General features: G+C 38.0%; 1 protein-coding gene across 1 annotated transcript in view; it reads right to left on the bottom strand.

Annotated features, from left to right (window-relative positions):
* The window catches only part of LOC148592923 (ADAMTS-like protein 1), a gene marked incomplete at both ends in the record, with an annotated part of 37,888 nt that overhangs the window by 2,622 nt on the left and 13,375 nt on the right, over positions 1–21,891 (bottom strand). Inside the window, 3 exons of the mRNA XM_088533058.1 lie at positions 3,978–4,028; positions 13,995–14,133; positions 15,801–15,912. Of these exons, the coding sequence (XP_088389184.1) occupies positions 3,978–4,028; positions 13,995–14,133; positions 15,801–15,912 (302 nt within the window). The remainder of the gene's footprint in view (positions 1–3,977; positions 4,029–13,994; positions 14,134–15,800; positions 15,913–21,891) is intronic.

The raw sequence follows: 21,891 nt of genomic DNA, 5'->3' as shown, positions 1-21,891 counted from the left end.
AATCCCCTTACCTCTTTCCTCATTCAGGCAAGAGGGAAAAAAAAAGCCAAAGGTGAAGATTTTCTCTCCCAGTCACAGCAAAACAATTATTTAAAAAAAAATTCCAACAGATTTCAAAAAATATTAAGCAATATGAATAATGTTTATCATTCGCTTTGATTTTTCTTCCCATACATGAATCTTATTTTGACCAGTTCCAGTACATTTGAGGTATTACGTATTATTGGCTAATAGTCGAGAGTGTTGTTAAACTCAGTGTGTGAAAGGACTTGTAAACATCTGTTTACAAATAAACCCACTGATTAATTGTATCACAAAGATGAATTGAAAATATTTTCACACCACACCATATATTCACCATTGTGTGCTCTGCATAAGCCGCAGATATTGCAAATGGGTCCTTCTAACAATATCTATGTTCAAATATGTTTCCTGTGACACCTGTGAATAAATTTCTAAGCATATAGCTGAGGTTTCTAATTATGACTAATCTAAATGTAGATACTTCATATTGGAACCTATTAACAGCACAAACTGCTGAAACCAGCCTCAGCTAGCTTTTCCCATGCATAAAAGTATAGTGTCTGCCATTCTCCATTTGTCTTTGGGACAAATTTCTAGACACCTAGTGCTAGCTCAGCAGTATAAAGCATCTTAAATCTAGGCAAGGAGTTTGGTGCTCAGTTTTTATGTTGGTGTAAGACAAGAAAGTTAAAATTTCTCTGCCACGCTGCTGCTTAAATCAGAAGTTATAGCTCCTTGTGATGTAAAAAGGACGATGTGTTGTCTGAGAATATGTGAAAGGAACTGCTAGAATTAGGATCTGGCAGAGACCACTGAAGCAAGCACTGTATCCACTCATCCCTACTTCTACCTCTTCAGGATGAGTTTCATCTTCTGTCCTTGTTGTTAGGAGCCAGTCTCACCAAACAGGTAGCACAGCCAGAGTATGTTTGGCTTGCTTTTGTTTTGCTTAATTTTTTTTCTTAAATTTTGCAAATTCAGAGGAAATGCATTTTATTCCCCTGACTTGGTCTTGTATTGTGCCAGCCTCATGGTCTGCTCTGTTTCTGCTGTCTCCATCACTGAGTTTTGGAGGATATATGCCTCTCTGGGGCAAAAAGGGAATACCTGAGCTACATTTGAGGGTTCACCGGAGAACATGTGGCAGTTGAAAAGGAGGAATAACAGCAACAGCAGCTGGGAAATCACAGAAAGAAACGGAGGGGACAGAGATTCCAGCCAGCAGTTGCTCCCTGAATTTCTAATAAGAGCCTTTAAGAGAGAACGATGTGACCAGGAGATTGGACGTAAAGGGACAGTTACAGGGTGAGACCATAACCCAGAATAGCTGCAGAACCAGTTTCAGGTCTTTGATCATTTCCAAGGAATGATTTTTTTTTTTTTTTGCTTTCAGGGTTGCTGAAAGTCAAATATCCCAGGGCATTTTCCGTTTTCTTCAGCTGTGAAAAAAACTCTGTCCTCTGGCCAGCTCAAAATGCTTTTAGCTTAAATACATCCTTGAACTGCCAAGTGCTGCTGATTCATGCTCTAATCTACAGTTGTTCTGGAGAAACTCTGCTCCTGGATGACTTGGATGAAGGTACCCTCAGTAAGTTCACAGGTGAAACAAAACTGGGAAGCATGGCTGATACACCAGAGGGCTGTACTGCCATTAAGAGGGAGATGGGAAGAGAGGAACCTCATGAGGTTCAACAAGGTCAAGTGCAGGGTCTTGCACCTGGGGAGGAATAACCCCAGGCACCAGGATAGATTAGAGATTGACCTGCTGGAAAGCAGCCCTGCAGAGAAGGACCTGGTGTGTCTTGATGTACAACAGAGTGACCATGAGGCACCAATTGGTCCGTGTGTCCAAAAAGGCCAATGCTGTCCTGGAGTGCATTAGGCAGAGTGTTGGCAACAGGTGGAGGGAGGTGATCCTGCTCGTCTCTGCTCAGGCCTGCTGAGGCCACATCTGGAGTGCTGCGTGCAGTGCTGGGCTCCCCAGCACAAGCGGGATGTGGAGCTACTGGAGAGTATAGGGCTATGCAAATGATCAGGGGACTGGATCTGTCCTATGAGGAAGAAGCAAGAGACCTGCGACTCTGCAGCCTGGAGAAGATTAAGCAAGGGTATTTTATTAATGTGTATAAATATCTGAAGGGAGACTGTAAAGAGGATGGGGAAAGACTTTTTTCAGCACTGCCCAGGAACAGAAGGAGAGGAAACAGGCACAAACTGAAGTCCAGAAAGGCTTGTCTACGTTTGAGGAAAAAATTATTCACTGTAGAGGTGACAGAGCCCTGGAACACACTGTGGAAAACTACAGAGGCTGTGGAGTCTCCTTATGCAGAGATCCTTAAAATCTGCCTGGATGTGACCCTGTGCAACAAGCTCTAGCTGTCCCTGCTTGAGCAAGGGGGTTGGACTAGATGATCTGCTGAGGTCTCTTCCAACCTCAACGATTCTGTGATTTTGTGATTCTCTCATTCTCTCTCTTTTTCTCTTTTGTAAATATACGTGACCTTTTCGTACAATTAAAATAAAATCTGGTTAAATCAATGATGGAGTCTTAAACTCCATATTAATATCCTACTTCTATATTCCTTATAAGATGAGCTTTAATTCCTAGCTTCTATATTCCTTATAAGATGAGCTTTAGAAGGATGAGGTTAGAAGATATGTTTCTTTCTAAGAAAGACCTGAGGAAAAAAAAGGTTTTTCAGAAAAAAAAAAAAGGAATAAGAGGCAGTGATACATTTTAAGAGCATATTTCATGAGTATTTAATGAGATAACAACTCTGTGTTCCTAAGAATTTATATAGGAAGGAAAGAAGTATTGCACAGAAAATATAAACTGAACACTACTGGAGGGTAACCATGTCTACTTGACATATATATCACAATGACATAAAACACAGGAGGTTCCAGCATGAACAGGAGCCATTATGTGTGGCAAGTAGGTGCCTCTCTTTCTTGTCTTCTCAATCACAGTTTGGGATGACTCTGTAGAGCCTGCATCAAATTTGAATGCACTGTGTTTGTGTACTCAAACACGAGAACTCACTGCACTGGGCCTCACCATTGTTTAGGAGAGATCATTTCCTCAGCAGGGTGAGACATTAGCTGGAAGTTGCTTTCAGTAATAGGAGACTCAGTAGCACAACAAATTAATGGAGAAGGAAACGAAGCACCATGCATGCTCAGACAGTTTTTCAAAACCAAACGGTTTTTATTTTTCATCTACTTTTGATCATCCATTCTATTCACAGGTGTTTGAGAAACTACTCTTATAACTATTTTGAGAATCTCAAGTGGATCCTCTCACATTAAATACATTAATGATGAGATAATGAGTCATATACATCAAGTCTTGATTCTAATCCTGCTCCTGATCTCTGAATTCTTAAAGCAGCCAAAGGAGTAGGGCACCCAGCGAAGGTGTTAACACATATTTTCAGGATAAGGCCTCAACATTAACACTTTCTAAAACTAAAAACTGCCAATTTATAAGCACATCATCTCTACGCAAGAGACATTAAGGCACAAAGTGGGAGGCCAGTGTCTAGAATACTACACCCAAAGACACAGTGTGAAATAAGAAGAGAAACACCATCAGACAGACAGAAATACTCAATACAAACCTCAGGCTATGGTCCAACTCAGAGATGAGAGAAGGGAGGGAGACGGAAAAGCAACAGAAGGGAGAAAAAAGGTAGAGAAAGAGAAAGGGAATATGCGCGCAGTGAAGCTGCATTACTGCCCCCGCTAAGGTATAATTTCAGCTCTGTATCAGCAGAATTTATAGCATCACATTAGCATTTGAGCGTCTCAGAGTTAATCTGCAAGACAGTTCAGTGCAAGAGGAAAGAAGCATGTGTTATCCTCATTTTAGAACAAAGCCACAATGTGGAGATATGAGAAAAAGCAATAAATGTGTTTGTTAATCCTAGCATCTGGTTGATTGTTTTACGTACCGAGGAAGGGGATGGTAGAGGTCATAGGGCATGATCTGCTTGTATCCATCACTGTTAGGAACAATAATGCCAACCCTCTGAGTAGAAGGTACACATAATAAAATGAACACTAGATGATTACATTATACAACTTTTTTTTTTTTTACACAGTATCACAAAGTAAATCCCAAATCAAGAATATTTTACCTAAATTGCTAATACATTTAAAGCCAAACATACGCTCCTATCTTGCTGTTTGCAAGTAATTCCAAGGATAAACTACCAGTTAATATTTTATTCTCATGAAGATACTACTGTCTGACTAAGCGTTGTTACACATTTTTTCAACTGAAGTACCCAAATATTATTTTTTATACATTTTTATGTTTATATTTAATATTACACAAATTGACAAAATGATTTTCTTCCTCAAAAATAAGTTTTCCTATACACAGTATTTTCTCTTTAAGATTCCCTGAAGACAATAAGAGAACTTCTGTCAGCTATAGAGAGCTCAAGATAAAACTCTCTTAAAACTAAAATATGGTTGTTTCTGCCCTTCAGATACAATGTCTGCTTCTACAGGAGCTGGGGTTAGAAACTGAGGGCATCCCAAGTGCAAGACTTCAAAGATGCAATTCATGCCTCACTGTCTTAAAGTCGTCAAATTTTATTCATCTTTAGATCTTGCCTCTTTATTTGAGCTGTTCTGAAAAAGAAACTGGATTGAAGATTTCTTTTTGACATTGTGGTGACTGACTAGCTTGGTTTGATAGGATATTATTATTATAATATCTATAGAATGTAATGTCTAAATATTTTAATAGGCAATAGTGAAGAGTTTTTTTTTTAATGAGAATTATGCCAGTTATGTATGAGACAGCTCTAACAACATATTGACAAATATGTAGTTTCACCCAAATGCTAGTCTGGGATTTCACACACTGCGTGAGGGGTAGTTTTGGTGGATTCTGACCCAGAGCAACTCTCTACCCACCTCCTCTCCCAGCTATCGGGCTGGTTAATTAGTGTCAAATGGATGATCCCAGAGCACCTTATATATAAAAGCTTCATCAGCACCACTGTGTGCTATAGGACTTCAAGGGGAGCATTTTGGGACAGTGCCATGAAAGGGTTAACGCCAATCACACTAAAATGAAAAGCTCTCTCTCAGCTCAAGTAATAAACAATGGAAACTGATTGAAAAGGATGGAGTTGGGTGTTGAAAGCCTTGTGCAAAGGAGAGGTGCAAGGTGTCCTGCTGAGGGTTTCTGTAAGGAGAAGAAAGCCAGGAAGGAGAAAGGGAGAAAGTATTCTCCATCCTCAACACAGGTCACTGAAGTGTGCTCTAAACATTCAAAGGAGTCTTGTCAAGCCTAGCCTAAAGAGCTCTATTCTCCTTTCAGTTGGTAGGATTTTTATGTGCATAATTCTTCTATGATAGAAGAATAGATCCCATTGTGCTTCCCAGTGAAGAGTCAGTGCTAGGTCAGCGTGCAGGAATTTTCTAGCTAATGCATTAGAAGATGCTGAGTGCACGAGAGTGTGCGTGACGGGGACAGGGCTGCTCCATGTCAGGTTAGCAGCCTCTACAGTCACAGGAGTGTGGGCATGGCTGTGTGTATCTGCAAGTACACAGAGCTGCCTGTTTCCACAAAATCTGAAAATCCCTAAAAGGCAGCTCTGTATGATCAGTAAGCAAGACTGACAAATGGCTGCAGAAGTTTGAAAAACTCTGCAGCAATGTTTTAGGAACTCAGGAGGGGACCTTTTGTGATTTTTTTTACTTTTGGGAATATATGCACCTTTCCTGAGCACTGATGCTGAAGTTCTAATCTGAAGCTGGTTGCACTTTCCATCTTATCAGCTTGCTGAGGAATTGGTGGGGAAAAAAAAGATGAATACACTTAGGCCAGAAAGAAAATAATTACACTACCTAAACTTATAACATCTAAGAAAGGAAAAGATTTCAAAGCCTGTTTTTCCCTCAAAGTGAGAAAAAGTTATTTTCTAATAAACATAGTCTGTATGCATAATCAAGGTCTTCTGCTGCTACATGCATTAGAATTCAGAAAATTCAAGGCCATTCCAATAGAAATAACTGACTCATATCCAAACATTGTTTGGAAATTAAATAACATCTGCAAAGCACTAAAAAGGGACCAAATTAATATTGTCATTGGAAAGCTTTGACTCTCACAGAATTTTGCATCCACAAACTACAAACAATATAAAGTTCCATGGAATACTGATATCATCATTGTACGTTTGCGAAAGTCTGCCAAACACTGATTCTGTCACGGTAAGATAATGGTCTCCAGAAGGGTAAGTTCTAGTCTTATAGGTCCTATGGGTCCTATAGAGAAAAAAGACCCCCAACCTCAGCATGATGCTTTAAAATGAAAGTATTTACTTTAGTCAATATTTGACAAGCTTTTTTTTTTTTTCTTAATTTTGCATTGATGACTACCAATTAAAATTTCAAAAATCAACTTGAATAAGTAACAGATGATCATTATACCATTAGCAGCAGCTACTATTTAGTCTAGTATTTTCCACACATACACCCAAAAATAAACCTAAGTGAATCATGTAAAAAAAACTTTGAGATTGTTTTGATGAATCTTGTACTTTCTAAATGATCAGAAAAACTTAAATTCCATGCCCCTATCAATCCATCATAATTTTACAAAAAGATGGAAGAGATCTAGACTTCAGCTTCGTTCACTGTGTATTGCTCAGACAATGCAAAGAGGGTGATGTAGGATGATGAGCACATCATAGGTGTAAAATGGAAAGAGCAAACAGCTATTCCTGCAGTACTCTGAAATTCCTGGCTGTTGTGGGAGTTGCAAACAATATTTATTCACTCAATAGACAGCACAAACCTGCTTTTGCAGGAGCAAGGGGCACAAAGCAGGTTTTGGAGAGTTTTTTTGTCTCTTGTTTCTGACATCTCATGTCTCTCAGATCAACAAGGTGTTTATACACCCTGCAAACGTTATACCCCTGTTTTCTTCCTGAATGCTGGCAGTTTCAGCACAATTGCTCTTCCAAGGTGGAATGGAAAGTGTGGATGCCAGAGGTAGGTGTCCTATCTCTTCACATGCTCTGGTTCCCCTGGGACTTATGCCCGCAAGCTTCGTTTCTTGTAAATTTTGCTGTTGTCTTTCCTTTTAGCTTATTTACCTCCATAAACTACCCTCTTAGGGCAACTGATCATCATCTCGGACAGTTTTCTCCCTTAGCTACCTGATGTCTCTCAGATAATGTACCAGCTCTTCTCAGCTCTTGGTATTTGTGGCTTGACTCCAGAGAAACCCAAGGACAAGCAGCCTCAAAGCTGCTTCCCTCCATGCCGGGACTGTTGCTCTCTGTAGTCCTGGTGCTGCCCCAGCTCCCATGGGCTACCCTCCGGCTCATACCATTCACTTTAGTGGGTGTTTTGTTTCTTTTGGGGGATTCTGTCTGCTGTGCTGTGGGCTGCATGCCTGCATGTGCTCCAGAACCCTGGAACTGTTGCATCTGTTTTCTGATGGGCACTTGTACAGCAAAAACTGAAAACTGGGTGACTTGAGAAAAAACAATCTGCTGGGCAGTGACTATGTCTTCTAAGCAATAATGTGAAGCACATCTAATATACTAATTGGAATTGATAAATACATTAATAATAAAAAGTTGAAGCAGCTTAAGAAGTTGGCTGTGGACAGTTAGTTCATTAACTAACTGAAGGAAAATGCTTGGTAGACTGCATGTAAGACATACATGTACCCATGATCCAGAGTTCTCCAGAGAAGCATAGTTATCACTGAAGGGGGGACAGGCTTATGAAGCAGTCCCAATTTATCATTGCAAATCTTGTCACAAAGGCAATATGTGACACTACACCCTCATCTCATGGTGCTTTATAAACACACTGCTGTGACAGTCACCTTTTACTGCAAGAATACGTTCTGCCCTGAAAAACGGACACCAACACCTTTAAAAAGGCAGCCTCTATTAACGTTATTCATGTGTTACTTTTAAAATCACTGTTTCTATGGAAAATCACTGTTTCTAGATTATATCTATAGTAACAATATACTTTCAGGCAAGGTTGTTGGCTCTTGCATATAGTGGCACCGTCATTCTAAACCATGCTAGCAGCATCAATTCCATTTGTGGTTTCTGGATCACCATACTTAATCCTGAAATAGATATAGTCGTAAGGCACATGCCTTGCACTCTGCCAGCATGGAACCTGACCTGAAGAGCTTTGTATACTCTGTCTTCAGTGCTTTTATATACCCAAAGAGCTTTACACATCAGAGAAAGCCAATGTGTCTTATCTAAAAAGTTTCAAAATGGGCAGTCACTGAGTACTTTAAAAACATACTTAAAAAATGCAAAAGACTGAGAAAGCTGTATTTCTGTGTCAGCCTCCAGAAAGACTCCATAATTTAAACAGCTTCAGTAATGCATCATCTTTAATATAAATGACACTGACTTTTTTGTGGTGCATTGACTTCAAATTGTAAGAAATGTATGGTCTGCTTATCATTACTGTGAACTGTTAAAGACTAATCTCAAAAGTGAGAAAGGGATTTTTTTTAAGAAAATATATCTGATAGTGGATGAGTGAGCTAGATGGACTCTTCCTCTAAAAGATTTGAAATATAAATAAATAAAATGGAATGCACAGAAGTTTCCAATTTTCATTCAGTTTAACATTTTATGGTTTTTTGGATAGCTAGTGATTGATACAGAAACTGAAATCTGTTATTATTTTCTAGTACTACATGATTAGCTGAATATACACTGCAAATCTGAACAGTGAAGTATCTTTGTAACTCACTATCTGACTACTTGCTAGAATTTTGGTTTCTTCTAGGATTTAATTAAAATAGACTGCCATCACCTTTCCTATAATTTTGTCTTGGATAGACAGATATCTCTATTTGATGCTCACTGAAATACAAAATCTACTTCTCTGCTTACAGACTGTTATCTGAAGTACCTCAGCAGTCTTTCTTTTTGTCTTTATGTCTTTCTTTAACATAAATAAAGCTTGAATTTATTCAACTAGTGTATTTTGACCTAACCTTCCTGCCTCTTCTGACAAAGTTATTTGTTAACTTAATTTGAATACCTTTTGCCTTACACAAAAGATTTAGTTCTTGCCTATTTGTTTTGAGAATAAAATTGCCTCCTAAAGCATTAGCAGTATTCGCAAGTGACCTTTATCCTACTCTTGAACTCTGACGACCTGCGTTACAACAACCAGAATAATGTCACCGCTCTCAGTGACTTCTCTGCTTACTTTTCCAATATCTGTAGACATAGACACTGTCATTCCTATGCAAATATATGATTACTTCCAATTCATCTTTCCTGAAAAATGCCCCGATGATTCCTTTCCTGCTGCTCTGAAACCTTTTTGACCTTGTAAGCCTTTTTTACCCCTTTCTAATGCACAATGAATAATTTTAGCTCATTCCTCCAACAGCCTTGGTACTTTCTCAGACACTTCAGAATTGTTCAAATACTTTTCTCCATTAATTTACAAGCGGAACAACTTATGTTAATTGGCTCTTTCAGTTTCAGGTGACACACTCTTCACTAATATCAGTCTAACTTTTCTATCACGCACAGCTTCAGCCAAGATTGTGTAAAAGCCTTTTTTCACTTCTGTTTTAACAGGAAGGAGAAAAAGGCTCCATTCTCTGTGTTCCACACTGAATTGCTGTTTGTTGTTAATGGTTCTTTCTGTCTCACTCACGCTGATGAGACTGCCTGTGGAAACGGAGACCAGCTCCCGGCTACCAGAGGCAACCGGAGTTCAGAGAACACTACAAGGCAGAAAACCTCCCTCAACACCCTACAACAAATTAAGAAACAAGTAAAAATGACCCAAGCCACAAAAATGACCATTTGCCCGAGGCAGAGATGAGGAAAGGACAGTAGCATGACCAGTGTCTCACATCCATTCAAAAAGCTGGTCTGTTGTCAAAAGCCCACTATCTGCAGTAACTATGGGATATTTTATATGAAAGAATATTCAAGGCAAAGTTTAAATCTATCATATGTAGCACTGGAGGGAAATAACAATAAATGAGTTGCTGTATTTCAAAACCACAGCATCTCTGCATATTTATGGTTACTACCGTGTAAATAAGAACCTTTTAAGAAATTTACCAGCACTCTAATTCTATTAATCTTTCAAGAAAGAATGTGGTGAAAACAGAAACATGGCTTTACTGTGATTCTTGTCTAACAATTTTTATCAACTTTAACACCTTTAGAGAAGTTGATAACAAGCAACTATGCATTGGGCAGTTTCACATATCAGCTGTCAATCTGTAACCAAGTGGGAAGACCTTTCTTATTAATTAAGAAGATTTTCTATGTTGCCTTTTAAACATACAGACTTATTAATTACTATTTTTCTGTTCTCTTTAATATTTGAAATGTACAAAAGGTTCATCATCTGCACTGTGGCCCAGAAAACGGTATAGATATCCATATCAGTAAGTGCATAGAGCCCTAAGATCACACAGAACTTGTTCTATAAAGAGAATTCTCAGTCCTCGGGTTACTCAGAATAGCCATGCCATTTTAGCTGTCTTCAAGTTGTGCTGCATTGTAATGCATTCCTGATGTTAGATTGGCTAAAAATAAATGACAAGGAAAGGACCCCTCTATCTGATGTTAAATTTTGTTTTGCTCATGTTTTCCTCTACAACCAACCAGTAGGGATAGTAAATCAGAACTCTAAGGGAACATTTTTGATGAGGAACAAGAAGAGATCGTAATTTTGCTGGAGGACTCTATAAACCATGCATGTCTGCAAATTCTTTCAGATATCTGGGTGTGGAAAACCTTGCCTGAATTAGGTATTTTTCAAAAAACTTTCCATAGGAACTAACGTAATTTCTGCCACCTGACATACAGAAAAAGCTCTAGGCAAATCCCAGGATTTTTTTGCCAGTGCAGATTAAACTGGCAAAATGTTATAGATTTGCTAGTATGAAATTTTTGAGACAGTTTATACATGGCTTTGTATAAACTTTGCTGTAGATACCTTTAGAAGTCTTTACACAGCATTGAAGTTTCTTTTTTTGACTCATGGGATACCACAGTAACACGCTACAGCGAAAGGCATGGCACATAAAAACAGATGATACTCGTAAGATGTACAAAGGAGTACAGCTGGAAATGCCAACTAAGAACTCCAGATGACAACTAGTTGCAGCACTGATTTTTTTTAGCGACTATCTGGGAACAAGGGGTGAAGACAAAGCCTTTTATGTGTTTTCAAAAATTGATTTTTGGAGGGATGACTTTTAATTATGAAAATATGAAAGTAGGAACACTATGTTCAGTTTATATCACCTCAGAAATGTCTGATGTGCTTAGCAAACCCAGTTAAGTCAAGTCTAAACAGACTTACTTTCTTGCAGCATAAAAAATGTCATTCACCTTTCATTAGAAGGTATTAGGCAGCATGGTACTGATGACAGCTAAAAACCCTTCTGCTAACCTTCCACCTTGTGAAATTTTGTATAGTTGAAAGATTAATAATTAGCTTAGAAGTTGATACCTGAATGTTGCATTTTGCCAGATAGATTTGGACCAGGCAGTGGGCTTGTAAACTTTCACACATCACTTCTTGTCTGGATGTGTGAGAAACTGCATCTGTGAAAATTTGAATCATTTTCTACATTCTTTCCAAGGTCTTGTTGCTACTCAACATGTCAACAATACTGCTAATTATTGCCAAAATGGTAGAAATAAGATAAAGAGTTTCTATGCATTAAACTTAAAGAGACAATTGCATGCCCCACTAATACTCTAGTATTCATTTACTTTTATCTTAGGCCACCCTTTGCCAAAAGCTTTAGTGTAAATACTCCTAGACTAAATCCTCTTGATTTCTTTATTCAATGCCACTCACGATCTTATAGTAAGGATGGTCATCAACCATTAATCGTTTACACTTTATTGAAACTGGTTTTATCAGGAAAAAAAATGGTAATCTTTTTATGCTGGAGGAGCAGAGCAAATGTCGGAGAGCTGAGACAACATCCTCAGACCCCTAACCACCATTGTCATGCTTCACCTACCCTCCTCCTGACCCATAGAAAGTATGAAGATTCCAGCAGTTACCACAAATTTGCTTTGGTTTCTCGTTTGTGTTGTTGATTTTTGAATTCTTTAACAAAGGCACTTTTGAAAATAATCATTCATAATTTGGCATTCTGTGAGGATATTTCCAAAAAGCCAATTCCTAACTGTTAGTGCCTGTACCCTGGGACAGCAGAGGCTTATTTCTAAATGACTCTCCTTCCCCCCAAGGTCTTTATAGCAACAACTTTGCCTTATTATGTCTTATATAAAACAAAAATTACTTCCTGACATTTGTCCAGCTGTTATTTTTGTTCCCGTCCCTCCCACGTGTCATGCAATCATCTGTTTTAGGATTGACACTATTTAAAATTATTGGGGAAAGTATGGAAAATATCCATAGTATAAATTCCAGATGTAAATTACATATATGATGTAGAATGGTATTAAAAAAAAAAAAAACAGTTTAAGCTAAAAAAAAAAAAGAAAAAAGAAAAGGCAGTAGCTACATAGGATTAATTTCTCATTCTAACTGAGAAGGGAATCTAAAATACAAGAGCCATTTTACCTTGTCTTTTTTAATGGCCTCTGTCTCTGAGACTTTTATATTTATGTCTCACATTTGATCAGACCTGACCTCTATTTCATTGACTTTTGTTTTGAAATATACAAAAAGCAAAATAAAAGAAACAGATTTTGTCCCTTGAGAAAATCACTGAGGAAAAAGATTTTATTACAGTAAAGATCCTAATCCAACTCTTAACACATTTAAGCAACCAAAGTAATTAAACATGCTCTGTTTAAGCTATTTACCAGATGCATTTACTGGAGTGAACTAATACAAACTGCCATGCACTTCAGCTAAATCAGTGATGTAGAAACTTCAGTGTTAATTTCAGGTATGAATAGTCAAGAGATATTTATGAAAACTTTTCTGAAGATGAAGAGGTAAAAATGATCTTGAGCTTGGACTGTTTTATTCTGCTCTGCTAATGCTTACCTAGGCTAAAGCAAGTACTCCTGGTTTGGAAAGTGATTACCCTTGGCAAACAACACATAGTCCCACAGCTCCTAGTCCCACACGGCCCTAGAAGGGCCACTGTAACTTCTGAATCTTCTAAAATCAGATTTTTTTCCCTTTTTTGTTTTTGTTTGCTAGTTCATTTTTTTTTCTTATCTGTCCGAAGAAGTCTTTTCATCAAGGCCACACAAGAGGACTGAAAGGTTCAGAATACACAAATAAATGCTTCTGATTTATGAGTGGTTGTAGGCCAATTTCTGCTGAACTGCAGGGGAATTGGTGCAACACAGTTCTGGCCTTTTCTGTGGTTACAATTGTTCCTTCTCTGATATGCTGGAGGTCTAGCTCCGTGATCTTGCTACTTTTGTCTTGCTACTGTCATGAAAAAGTTTGCTGAGCAGGGCAGTAGAGAGTCGTTCTCCGTGCAAGGTTAAAGCGTATTGGTAATTAGAAAAAATGCCTTTACCACATTCTTACAAGCTGCCATAACTGCAAGCAATCTTTTACTCATGGGGAAAGTGTAAAAAACATAAAAATAATGCCTCTAACTGTGATGACAACCAATTTCTAGCAACATTTTTTCCCCCAGGAAAATTTTTCACGTATCACTAACACTTAAGAGGCATGTGTTGATCATGGGAGGTTATCATGGGCCATTTGTTTTCTCACACTTTGCATTGCTTAATGAGGCAAAACATAATCTGGAGGGAAGAAACAACCATTTCAAATTCAGTATTCATAATGTGTAGGTGCTAAACATAAAATATTTTCTAAACAATACATCTTCATTATGAGAAAATGTCTGAACTACACTACAGGATGAATTACAGTAGAATAAACAATGAGAGGAATATTTACCTACTCTATTTTACTCATTTAGAGCCTGGTCTCTTTGAAACTTAGAACTGACTGACCTTGCAGGACAAGGATCCAGGTTACACTCCTGAAGTTTTGGCTTTGGCTTGATATTTTCAGGATAATAGTGACAGTATTGATCAGCTACTACCCGGTTGCTTCTCAGATCAAAACATTCAGCAGATGTCAGCTGATAACCTGCAATAACCAGTGAGATAAAGAATACATGATTTGTTGTTGTTCTTCCTCTTCGTCTTTGAAATACATCTAAGTCCTGGTTTTAAAGAAAGCTTACTGAAAACATTAGGTTTTTTCGACATACTAAAGCAGAAATTTACTAGAGAAATTGATGTTCTATAGATCTTCAAAGCAGTTCCACCACCAGCTCTACAAAACATGTTTGAACACAGGCTTGAAGAAGCTGCGCATATACCAATTAGCAACAAAAGTATCTGTCCATAGATTTTTCTGAAAACTGCAGTGACACAAAAGAATATAATTCAGAATTCACATAGCTGTTGCTATTACTCAATATCTATTTTTCATTTATAACAGATAATGTTCAAAAACATATCAAAAGCTAGTCCTGACCTGGTGGGACTGCAATTGAATTATATGACTCAGGAAAAAAAAAGGATTAATTACACGTTATGGCCAATTTTCCAAGGTCACATTCATTTAAAAAAAAAAAAAAAGGCATTCAGAGAATTCACAGCTCCACACAGAGGACACTTAGGTATCAGAAGCTTCAATGTGCATGGTAGGGGATGAATTTCTCACACTTTAAGCTTCTACCATGCAAATGTTCGTCCTGTTCTGCTGAAGCAGAAAGAATATTTTGGTTCTCTGTCTCCCCTCCCTTGGCTCATCACAAAAGCAATACCTGTGTCAACACTTTCACAATGCTGTTGCTTCTCCAAAGGAAGCTGTGATATTTTTTTTTTTCACAGATTTACTGGCAAAGATTTATTCCCTTTTGCATTCCATTAAATTGTTATTATCCAAATGAGAGGTAGAAAAATAGGTAGAAAGCCAAATTGGTAAATTTGCTTGATTTCCCAGGAAAATCATCACACACTAAACTAAGTCATAGTAACATTATGTACTATTACCACTTGCTGGCAAAAGCAGCTTGTCTTTCATTTTTTTATAGATGTTATTGCTATTAATGTGACTTAAACTGGTAAAAGACTGAAGAAAAATATGGCCAGTCACTGATGTTGATGACTTCTGCATTTCATGAGCAGCAGCAGAACAACATCCACACTGTTCCAACCTGTCAGAAGTGGGCTAAAATTTAGTGCAAAACCTTGCATGCATCCTACTAGGCAGTGTCTTCAGATACCTCCAAAAGCCTAAGAGGGAACTAACAGACATTTAAGAAACATGACTTTTCCTGTCTTAGATCACACGCAGTAAGAAACAAAAGATAATCAACACAATCAAATACAAACTCAGAAGCGTGAAGGAGAAAAAGAAACTAAAGGCCCAGATTTCTCAGACAGTTTACACTTAGTTTCATTTCAGAAGAGTAAAATTACTGATGGGGAATGGGTAGAAATGGAGAAAGGAGGCATTTTTTGATGCTAACAAAAGCCTGAATCCCGTGAGGCCCAGGGCTGAAAATCTTTGTGTTTTCTAGCTATAGCACTAGGTGTAGACACTTGTGTTTTGGACACTAAATACAGAGCTTCTTATGCTATTAAAAAACCCACAGACAATGCCACTGCTACTACATCCTTCTTCTCATTTAGATATAGCTGTGCTCTTGTTCAAATCTGGTCCATTTTAAAGGTTCAATCTAGCAGCTGGGACAGATCCTGTATATAAGTGACTGTTTATGGAATACAACGGTAATTTATTACCTCCTCCACAGGATGCTGAACAAGGAAAAAAATCAGTTTCCCTCCAACGGTGAATGATTGGCTGGTAGAAGATAAACTGAACGGAACTGTCAGCTTCACCAGCATAACGGATCTGAAAGAGATGTAATACCAGAGGGTGAACCTGACATAAATACCGGGTAGAAACATCCTGCCCTAAGCATCTTGCAGATACCAGACGCTATATGAAATACCAGAAGAACTTTGAAATAGGAAAGTGAAATGCACAAAATAATAGAGCTTGTGGCTGTAACACCAAAACCCTCACCAGACACTATAGTGGAATAAATTGTTGGTTAATGATGTTTTACACATGATGTTCTGAAGTAATGAAGAGATGAACACTGAATAATTTTATGGAGACAAAGGATATGATCTGTTTTTAATTCCATCAGATTACCTACCTATGGTCTGTCCCTGCAAAATTCTAATAGGCGTTAGAGCATTCCCAGGCACCTTTTGAGACCATGTACAATATATTAGGTGGGTAAGATAAAAATAGGAGGTTGTGCTGTAAAAAATACGAGTATAAAAGTTCTAATTCTGGATTTTTTAATTTCTGAGATAAGGTCTCTATCCTTCTTCTTTATAGTACCTAGACTTACTTCATTTTGGCTCTCAAAATCCTCCTTTCTGCTATAGGCTTGGACTCTTGACTGAAGTTAACTGAATACGCAGATGGCTCTTTAGGTACTTTGCATGCCAAAAAGATTTCCTAGTTTAAGGCAGAATTTGTAGTGCAAGTAGTGCAACAAAAAAAGAGACCTTCTCTCCTAAGGTGGGTTGGTTTTTACCCAGACCAGGAAAACAAAACTTTCTTGTTTAGTACAGTCAGGGAGAGTTCCATATAGTATAGTCAGGGAGACTTCAGAATCTCCTCATGGGAGTCCTTGTCCTTACCTCTAACCCTTTCCATGAGCACCTGCCAAAGGTAAAATCAAAAATGGTTCTGGGACAGAATACACACGACACGATGGAAAACTGAGAAATCACAACCATGAAAGACGTATTCTTCTCTATGTATTCCTACTCTGAAAAGTGACTGTCCCTGTCCTTTCTTCAGACCGGCTTAAAATGTTTCAATTCTGACTTTTTTTTTTTTTTCCCTCCCCACATTTTCAACAAGACTCCCCTGTCTTAGAAACATAATTTTTCAATCTCCTTTTCATTTTCTCTTTCCAAATACTGAGAGACACCATAAAAGATAATATATTAGACTGAAAAACAGAAGCAAAAATATGACAAATTGAGTTGAACAGAGTAATCTGGTTGTTTGTTGTGTTTTCCCTAGTGCATGGACAGAAACATGATTACAAATCACAGAAACTCTTGGAGAAAAGGAGGAAGACAAAAATGCCGGAGGATATGTTCAGGGTTGTAAGAAATCTGGCCCTCCGAGACTAAGGCTGTCTTTTTCTAATTAGAGTAAACAGTGATGTAAATTCCCAACAGGAAAAAAAATACAGCTGTAGAAATACAGATTCTTCAGCAAATGGGAGGCCTTTAGCATGGACTAATATCATTTGGGTCTGTGTGTCAGAAACAGGATATCTAATTCCTCATGCAGGGATGGTACATTAATCACACACTTCACAAAGATCCTTCTTAGTTCATGAAAACCTCATACACTCCTGGGAGAATGTTCTATTGTGCTGGAAGCCATTCAGGGAGGTCCCTGGTCTGAGTGTGCAGAAAAAGACCTTGCTAGGGAGAACTCAGCTCTTTTCCTTTAGCTTTAAAGGACGATCAGTGATTCTGAAAACCAAAAGATTTGCTCAGCAGTGTGGTCTTTGGTGAATCATGATGAACAAATCAAGAGCTCACACAGAGCCTACAATATAAAAGGAAGAGCAGGAAAAAAAAATCACATAAAAAGTCAGGAAGATGCAAGAGCCTCTCTCCCCGCGACAATTCCTGTGTGTCTGCAGAATTATCTGTCTGTTTTGACACAGAGAAAAGGCAGATGCAAATCTCTTCCAGCTTGTAGTGGAAGACATTGACATAGTCATGACCAACATAGGTGGGAAATAATTACAATGAGCAATTGTAATTGCAAAACTGCAATTACAATGAGCTTCAGCCATGAGCTAAAATTATACAAAACAAGCAAGGTGAAATAAGCAGACACAGGACTGTTTATTTTTTTTAAGGAGTAAAGAAGAACCAATACATGGCGATTCCATGCAATTTTTATTTTATTTTATTTTATTTGATAGTTTGTTAAAGCTAAGACTTTGATCCAGGAGGAAATATCAGCAGCTGCTTGAGCCTTGCAAGGTTCAGAAAATGAGGCATGATACCTAAGTATTTAAAGAAGTATACTGATTTTGCAGTATAGGGCCAACTTTCGCCTACAGAAATATTCACATCTGCACTATCATGAAATTTTTGACCCTTGCAGTGCCTAGCAACCCCTTCTCCAAAACTCTGCTAACTTTGCAGGCTATTCTGCAGTACTTGAACTTTTAGGGGGTCCTCTAACTTTTTTTTGCATCTTTCCTGCAACTATTTTGCATCCTCAGTCACTAAAATGCAGAAAATAACAGTCATTCACCATCTTGCAAGTAAAATTCTAAGAGTATCAAGGGAAGGCAATGACAGTTCAGCTTGGCTCTGTGCACTGTAACCCCAGTGGAAGCAACTCTGACTTCCCCTATGTTTCTGGGAGTTCGGGGTTCAGAACATCAGAACAGTACTCCCCAGTTTGTGGCTAAAAAAAGATCCAAATAGGTATCGACAATCTCACAAAGTCAGACTCCAATGAAAGTTAACAGTCTTGTCAATTGCTGACTGGACATTTTTTTCTTCTTTGTCTTTAGTTAGAGAGAACTTGAACAAAAAAGTATTTTACAGACTGCATTTTTAAGTTGTTTTCATAAATGGCTGTTTAGAATGGTGCAGTTTGGTATTTAATAAAAAACAATATTCATTTAGGAATATCTACAGACAAGTAAACAAAATCAGTAAACCTGATATTTGAAATACAAAAGTAGCATAATAGTTTTGAATGATTTGAGGCCATTAAACTGCAATATTCAATATCACCTTAGCACTGTGCTAAGCTTTTCCTATGGCCCTTAGATTGAATATGTACACACAAAGAAAAACAAACAAAAAACAAACAAAACCTCTGATTTTGACAGTGAGAAACCCTTTGTTTGTGTCTGCTGAAGAGCACGATGTCTAACTTTCAAAACTGCACTAAGTTTACTTTCACACTTGTGGAGGTTAAGCCACAGTCTGTATTAATCCATTTTTTCCCTATACACCAATAGGAAAATTATCAATATTAACAGTAGGATTAAATCACTGAAGGTGTATATTAAATGGTATATGCAATATGTTCCTATTGCATGTTATTATGCATTAATGTTCTTATTTTATGAAACTGTCTAGTGTTGAAAGAGGAAGAAACAACTTATTTATTTCTTTTGTATGTATGTTTATCATGCACACTCAGGGACAGGGAAAGGAAATCATTAATTTACTATGTTTTCTCCTGTGAAGTTGTATCTGATATAATATGCTCTAAGTCATCATCATATCTACTAAAAGAGTTGTAACAGTTTTTTTTATGCAGCATTTTATAGATATTTTTGACAAATGCCAGGTAAATCACCAGGTTTGATTTATTAATGCAAATGCAGTGTTGAAGCCTTGTACTAAATGACATAAAAAGAAACTGAGGATGAAGATTTAGAATGCTATCCTCATGTGGCATATGTAATTCTGTGCTTTTCATGTCAGTTAAAAAAGAAGAGTTTTTTTTTATATAATGCTTTCCTTCTACTTAATCCCTTCTACTTAACATCCCCATTTATATGTAGTGATGTCTTTCATTGAAAGAGAATGAGGATATGCCATTGTTGCTCTTTATAATGTGTTCATGAAGCAGAAGTAGAAGCCAGATATGGGAAATTAATTTTCCTTTTTTCTTTTTTCAAATAACGTAACAATAAAAGAAAAAATGAAATCAGTAGAGATGCTGACGGCTTTCAGGTAAACTGTCTAAACCAGAATCACACTATGATTTCTTTGAATTTGCTTTTTAACTCCCTGGCAATCCTGAGGGGAACTTTGCCTTTGAGCTCAAGGAAACATGTCTACTATTGGCTGTTGGATTCATATCCCTTAACTGTGACAATCCTGGGTTGGGCCATCTGTCCTCTGAGGTTATTTTTAAACGAAAGACAGAGGAAACTCCTCAATCCAACCTCTAAATCAGCCAGAGAAATCACATTACATACTACCAGTTTACCAGGGACTATGCAAAACATTCCCAAATCAACCCTGCTCACCAACAAAGAAGACTAAACTTTGGTAGGGCTGTGTTCTTTTAAGTTGTCAAGATGACTATTAAAGTATTTCAAATAAATTTCTCACAAGGTCAAAACACAACACTAGAAGGTTCAAGCCTGTTCTTAAAGCCTCTTACTATTCCCAAAGGCAGAAGCAGTCCGAAAATCCGTACAGTGAATTGGCTAGGATAGCTGGCAGCAGGGAAACCCATTATATCAACTACAAGAGGTATTATAGGCTGCACGGAGACAGCTACTAAAGGCAACAGAAGCAGAAACTTCACAGAACCAAGAGAAATCTCAAATACACCAACAAGGATCCTCCTGTATCTCTTCTACAAACACCACCCTTAACAGCTGCCTCATCCATAGAAAGATAATTTCACGACCAGTAACATGCTCCCATGCATACACCTTTGAGCAAGATACACTAGTCCCTTGTACAGACCTACTATCAGACAGAAAGAAATACCCTTGACTTGCATTTCCAATATTGGGTACCATTTTCAACTGGAATATCTGAACCATTGCAACTTACACAAATGTTATACCTGGAGAGAATTTTCCTAAAATCTCGTGTCCTTGTCTTCAAACAATTCCTTACTCTTACAAACTCAAGACACCAACCTAATATGACCCACTAAGTAAGAAAATTGTGACACTCATCTATATATTCTCATAATCAGTATGATCAATATCCTTTCCCTCCCACCTGTTCCCCAAGAGAATAATCATCATGTTTGCCCCGGCAAGTAATATTTCATCTCATGCATTAAATGTACTCCTGAAAGTGATGTGATTGAAACAACAAAACCCCAGAAGTACTCAGTTACCGAGGAATAATATTTTTAACAAAACATGAACACTGTTGTGTTCTTCTTGTGTGTCACCTTAACTGTAATCACAACTAAACTTTAACCCTTACTAATTATTTTTATCAGCGCAATCTTAATTATACCTCATCTACTCCTAGGAGCGCCATCCTAGTCTTGGCCTACCAGGGCTTATAGGATTTCCTTTGCCATTTCCCATCCGGCCCATTTCCCAACTGATCTGTAATCATGTCCCAAATCTCAGGCACAGCCCCCTCTGAAAAACTTCTCCAGAGTCAGAACCAGTCTACACAGAAGTGCCTTACTGACAACTCCTTTCCTCCCATGAGGAAAAAGCTTTAAAATCCAATAAACCAGCCTTAAACAGCAAGTCCTTGTTGTATAAAGGACTATATGTATATGTATCTATATGTACAAAGTATAAAGGCCATTTCTTACTCTGCTTCTTACTGTGTGCTCTTGGTTCAGAATTGATTGCTTAATCCCATCCTGGCCTGAGCTTGGTGCTGCCCATCAGCCTCTGCCAGTTGAGTCACCTGCACATGCACCGGGTTCTACAAGCCCTTGCAAGTGCTAGGATACTGGATTAAGCTCCAATCTCATTTGTTAACCTGGACTCCAACAAAAATGCACTTCTCCCCCTGGCAGTTTTGGCCAGTCCTAGGTCACAACTGAGGTAAAATGCACCTGGCCAGCACTCATACTCTCTATAAGCCATCATCTAACTCTGACCTCTACCTTGGCTATAACTTTTTGGCTAATTGGTGGCCAAAATCCTGATCTGTTAACATCTGTTAACATTCCAAAATGTTAACTTTGCTCAAGAGAACACAGCCTGCCTTTTATCTGCAAGAGATGGCAGTCCTCTCACAGCACTGGCACAAAAATCAGCCAGGCTATATCTCCTCTATAAATTATTAAAGTTGCTAATGCAAAAGGCCA

Source organism: Tinamus guttatus, unplaced genomic scaffold, assembly GCF_059628265.1.
Source record: "Tinamus guttatus ecotype Peru unplaced genomic scaffold, ASM5962826v1 Tinamus_guttatus_pri_ptg000478l, whole genome shotgun sequence".
In the NCBI taxonomy this organism is placed as follows: Eukaryota; Metazoa; Chordata; class Aves; order Tinamiformes; family Tinamidae; genus Tinamus; species Tinamus guttatus.
Note: the sequence above shows the minus strand (reverse complement) of the source record. Positions and strands in the feature narration are given on the sequence as shown.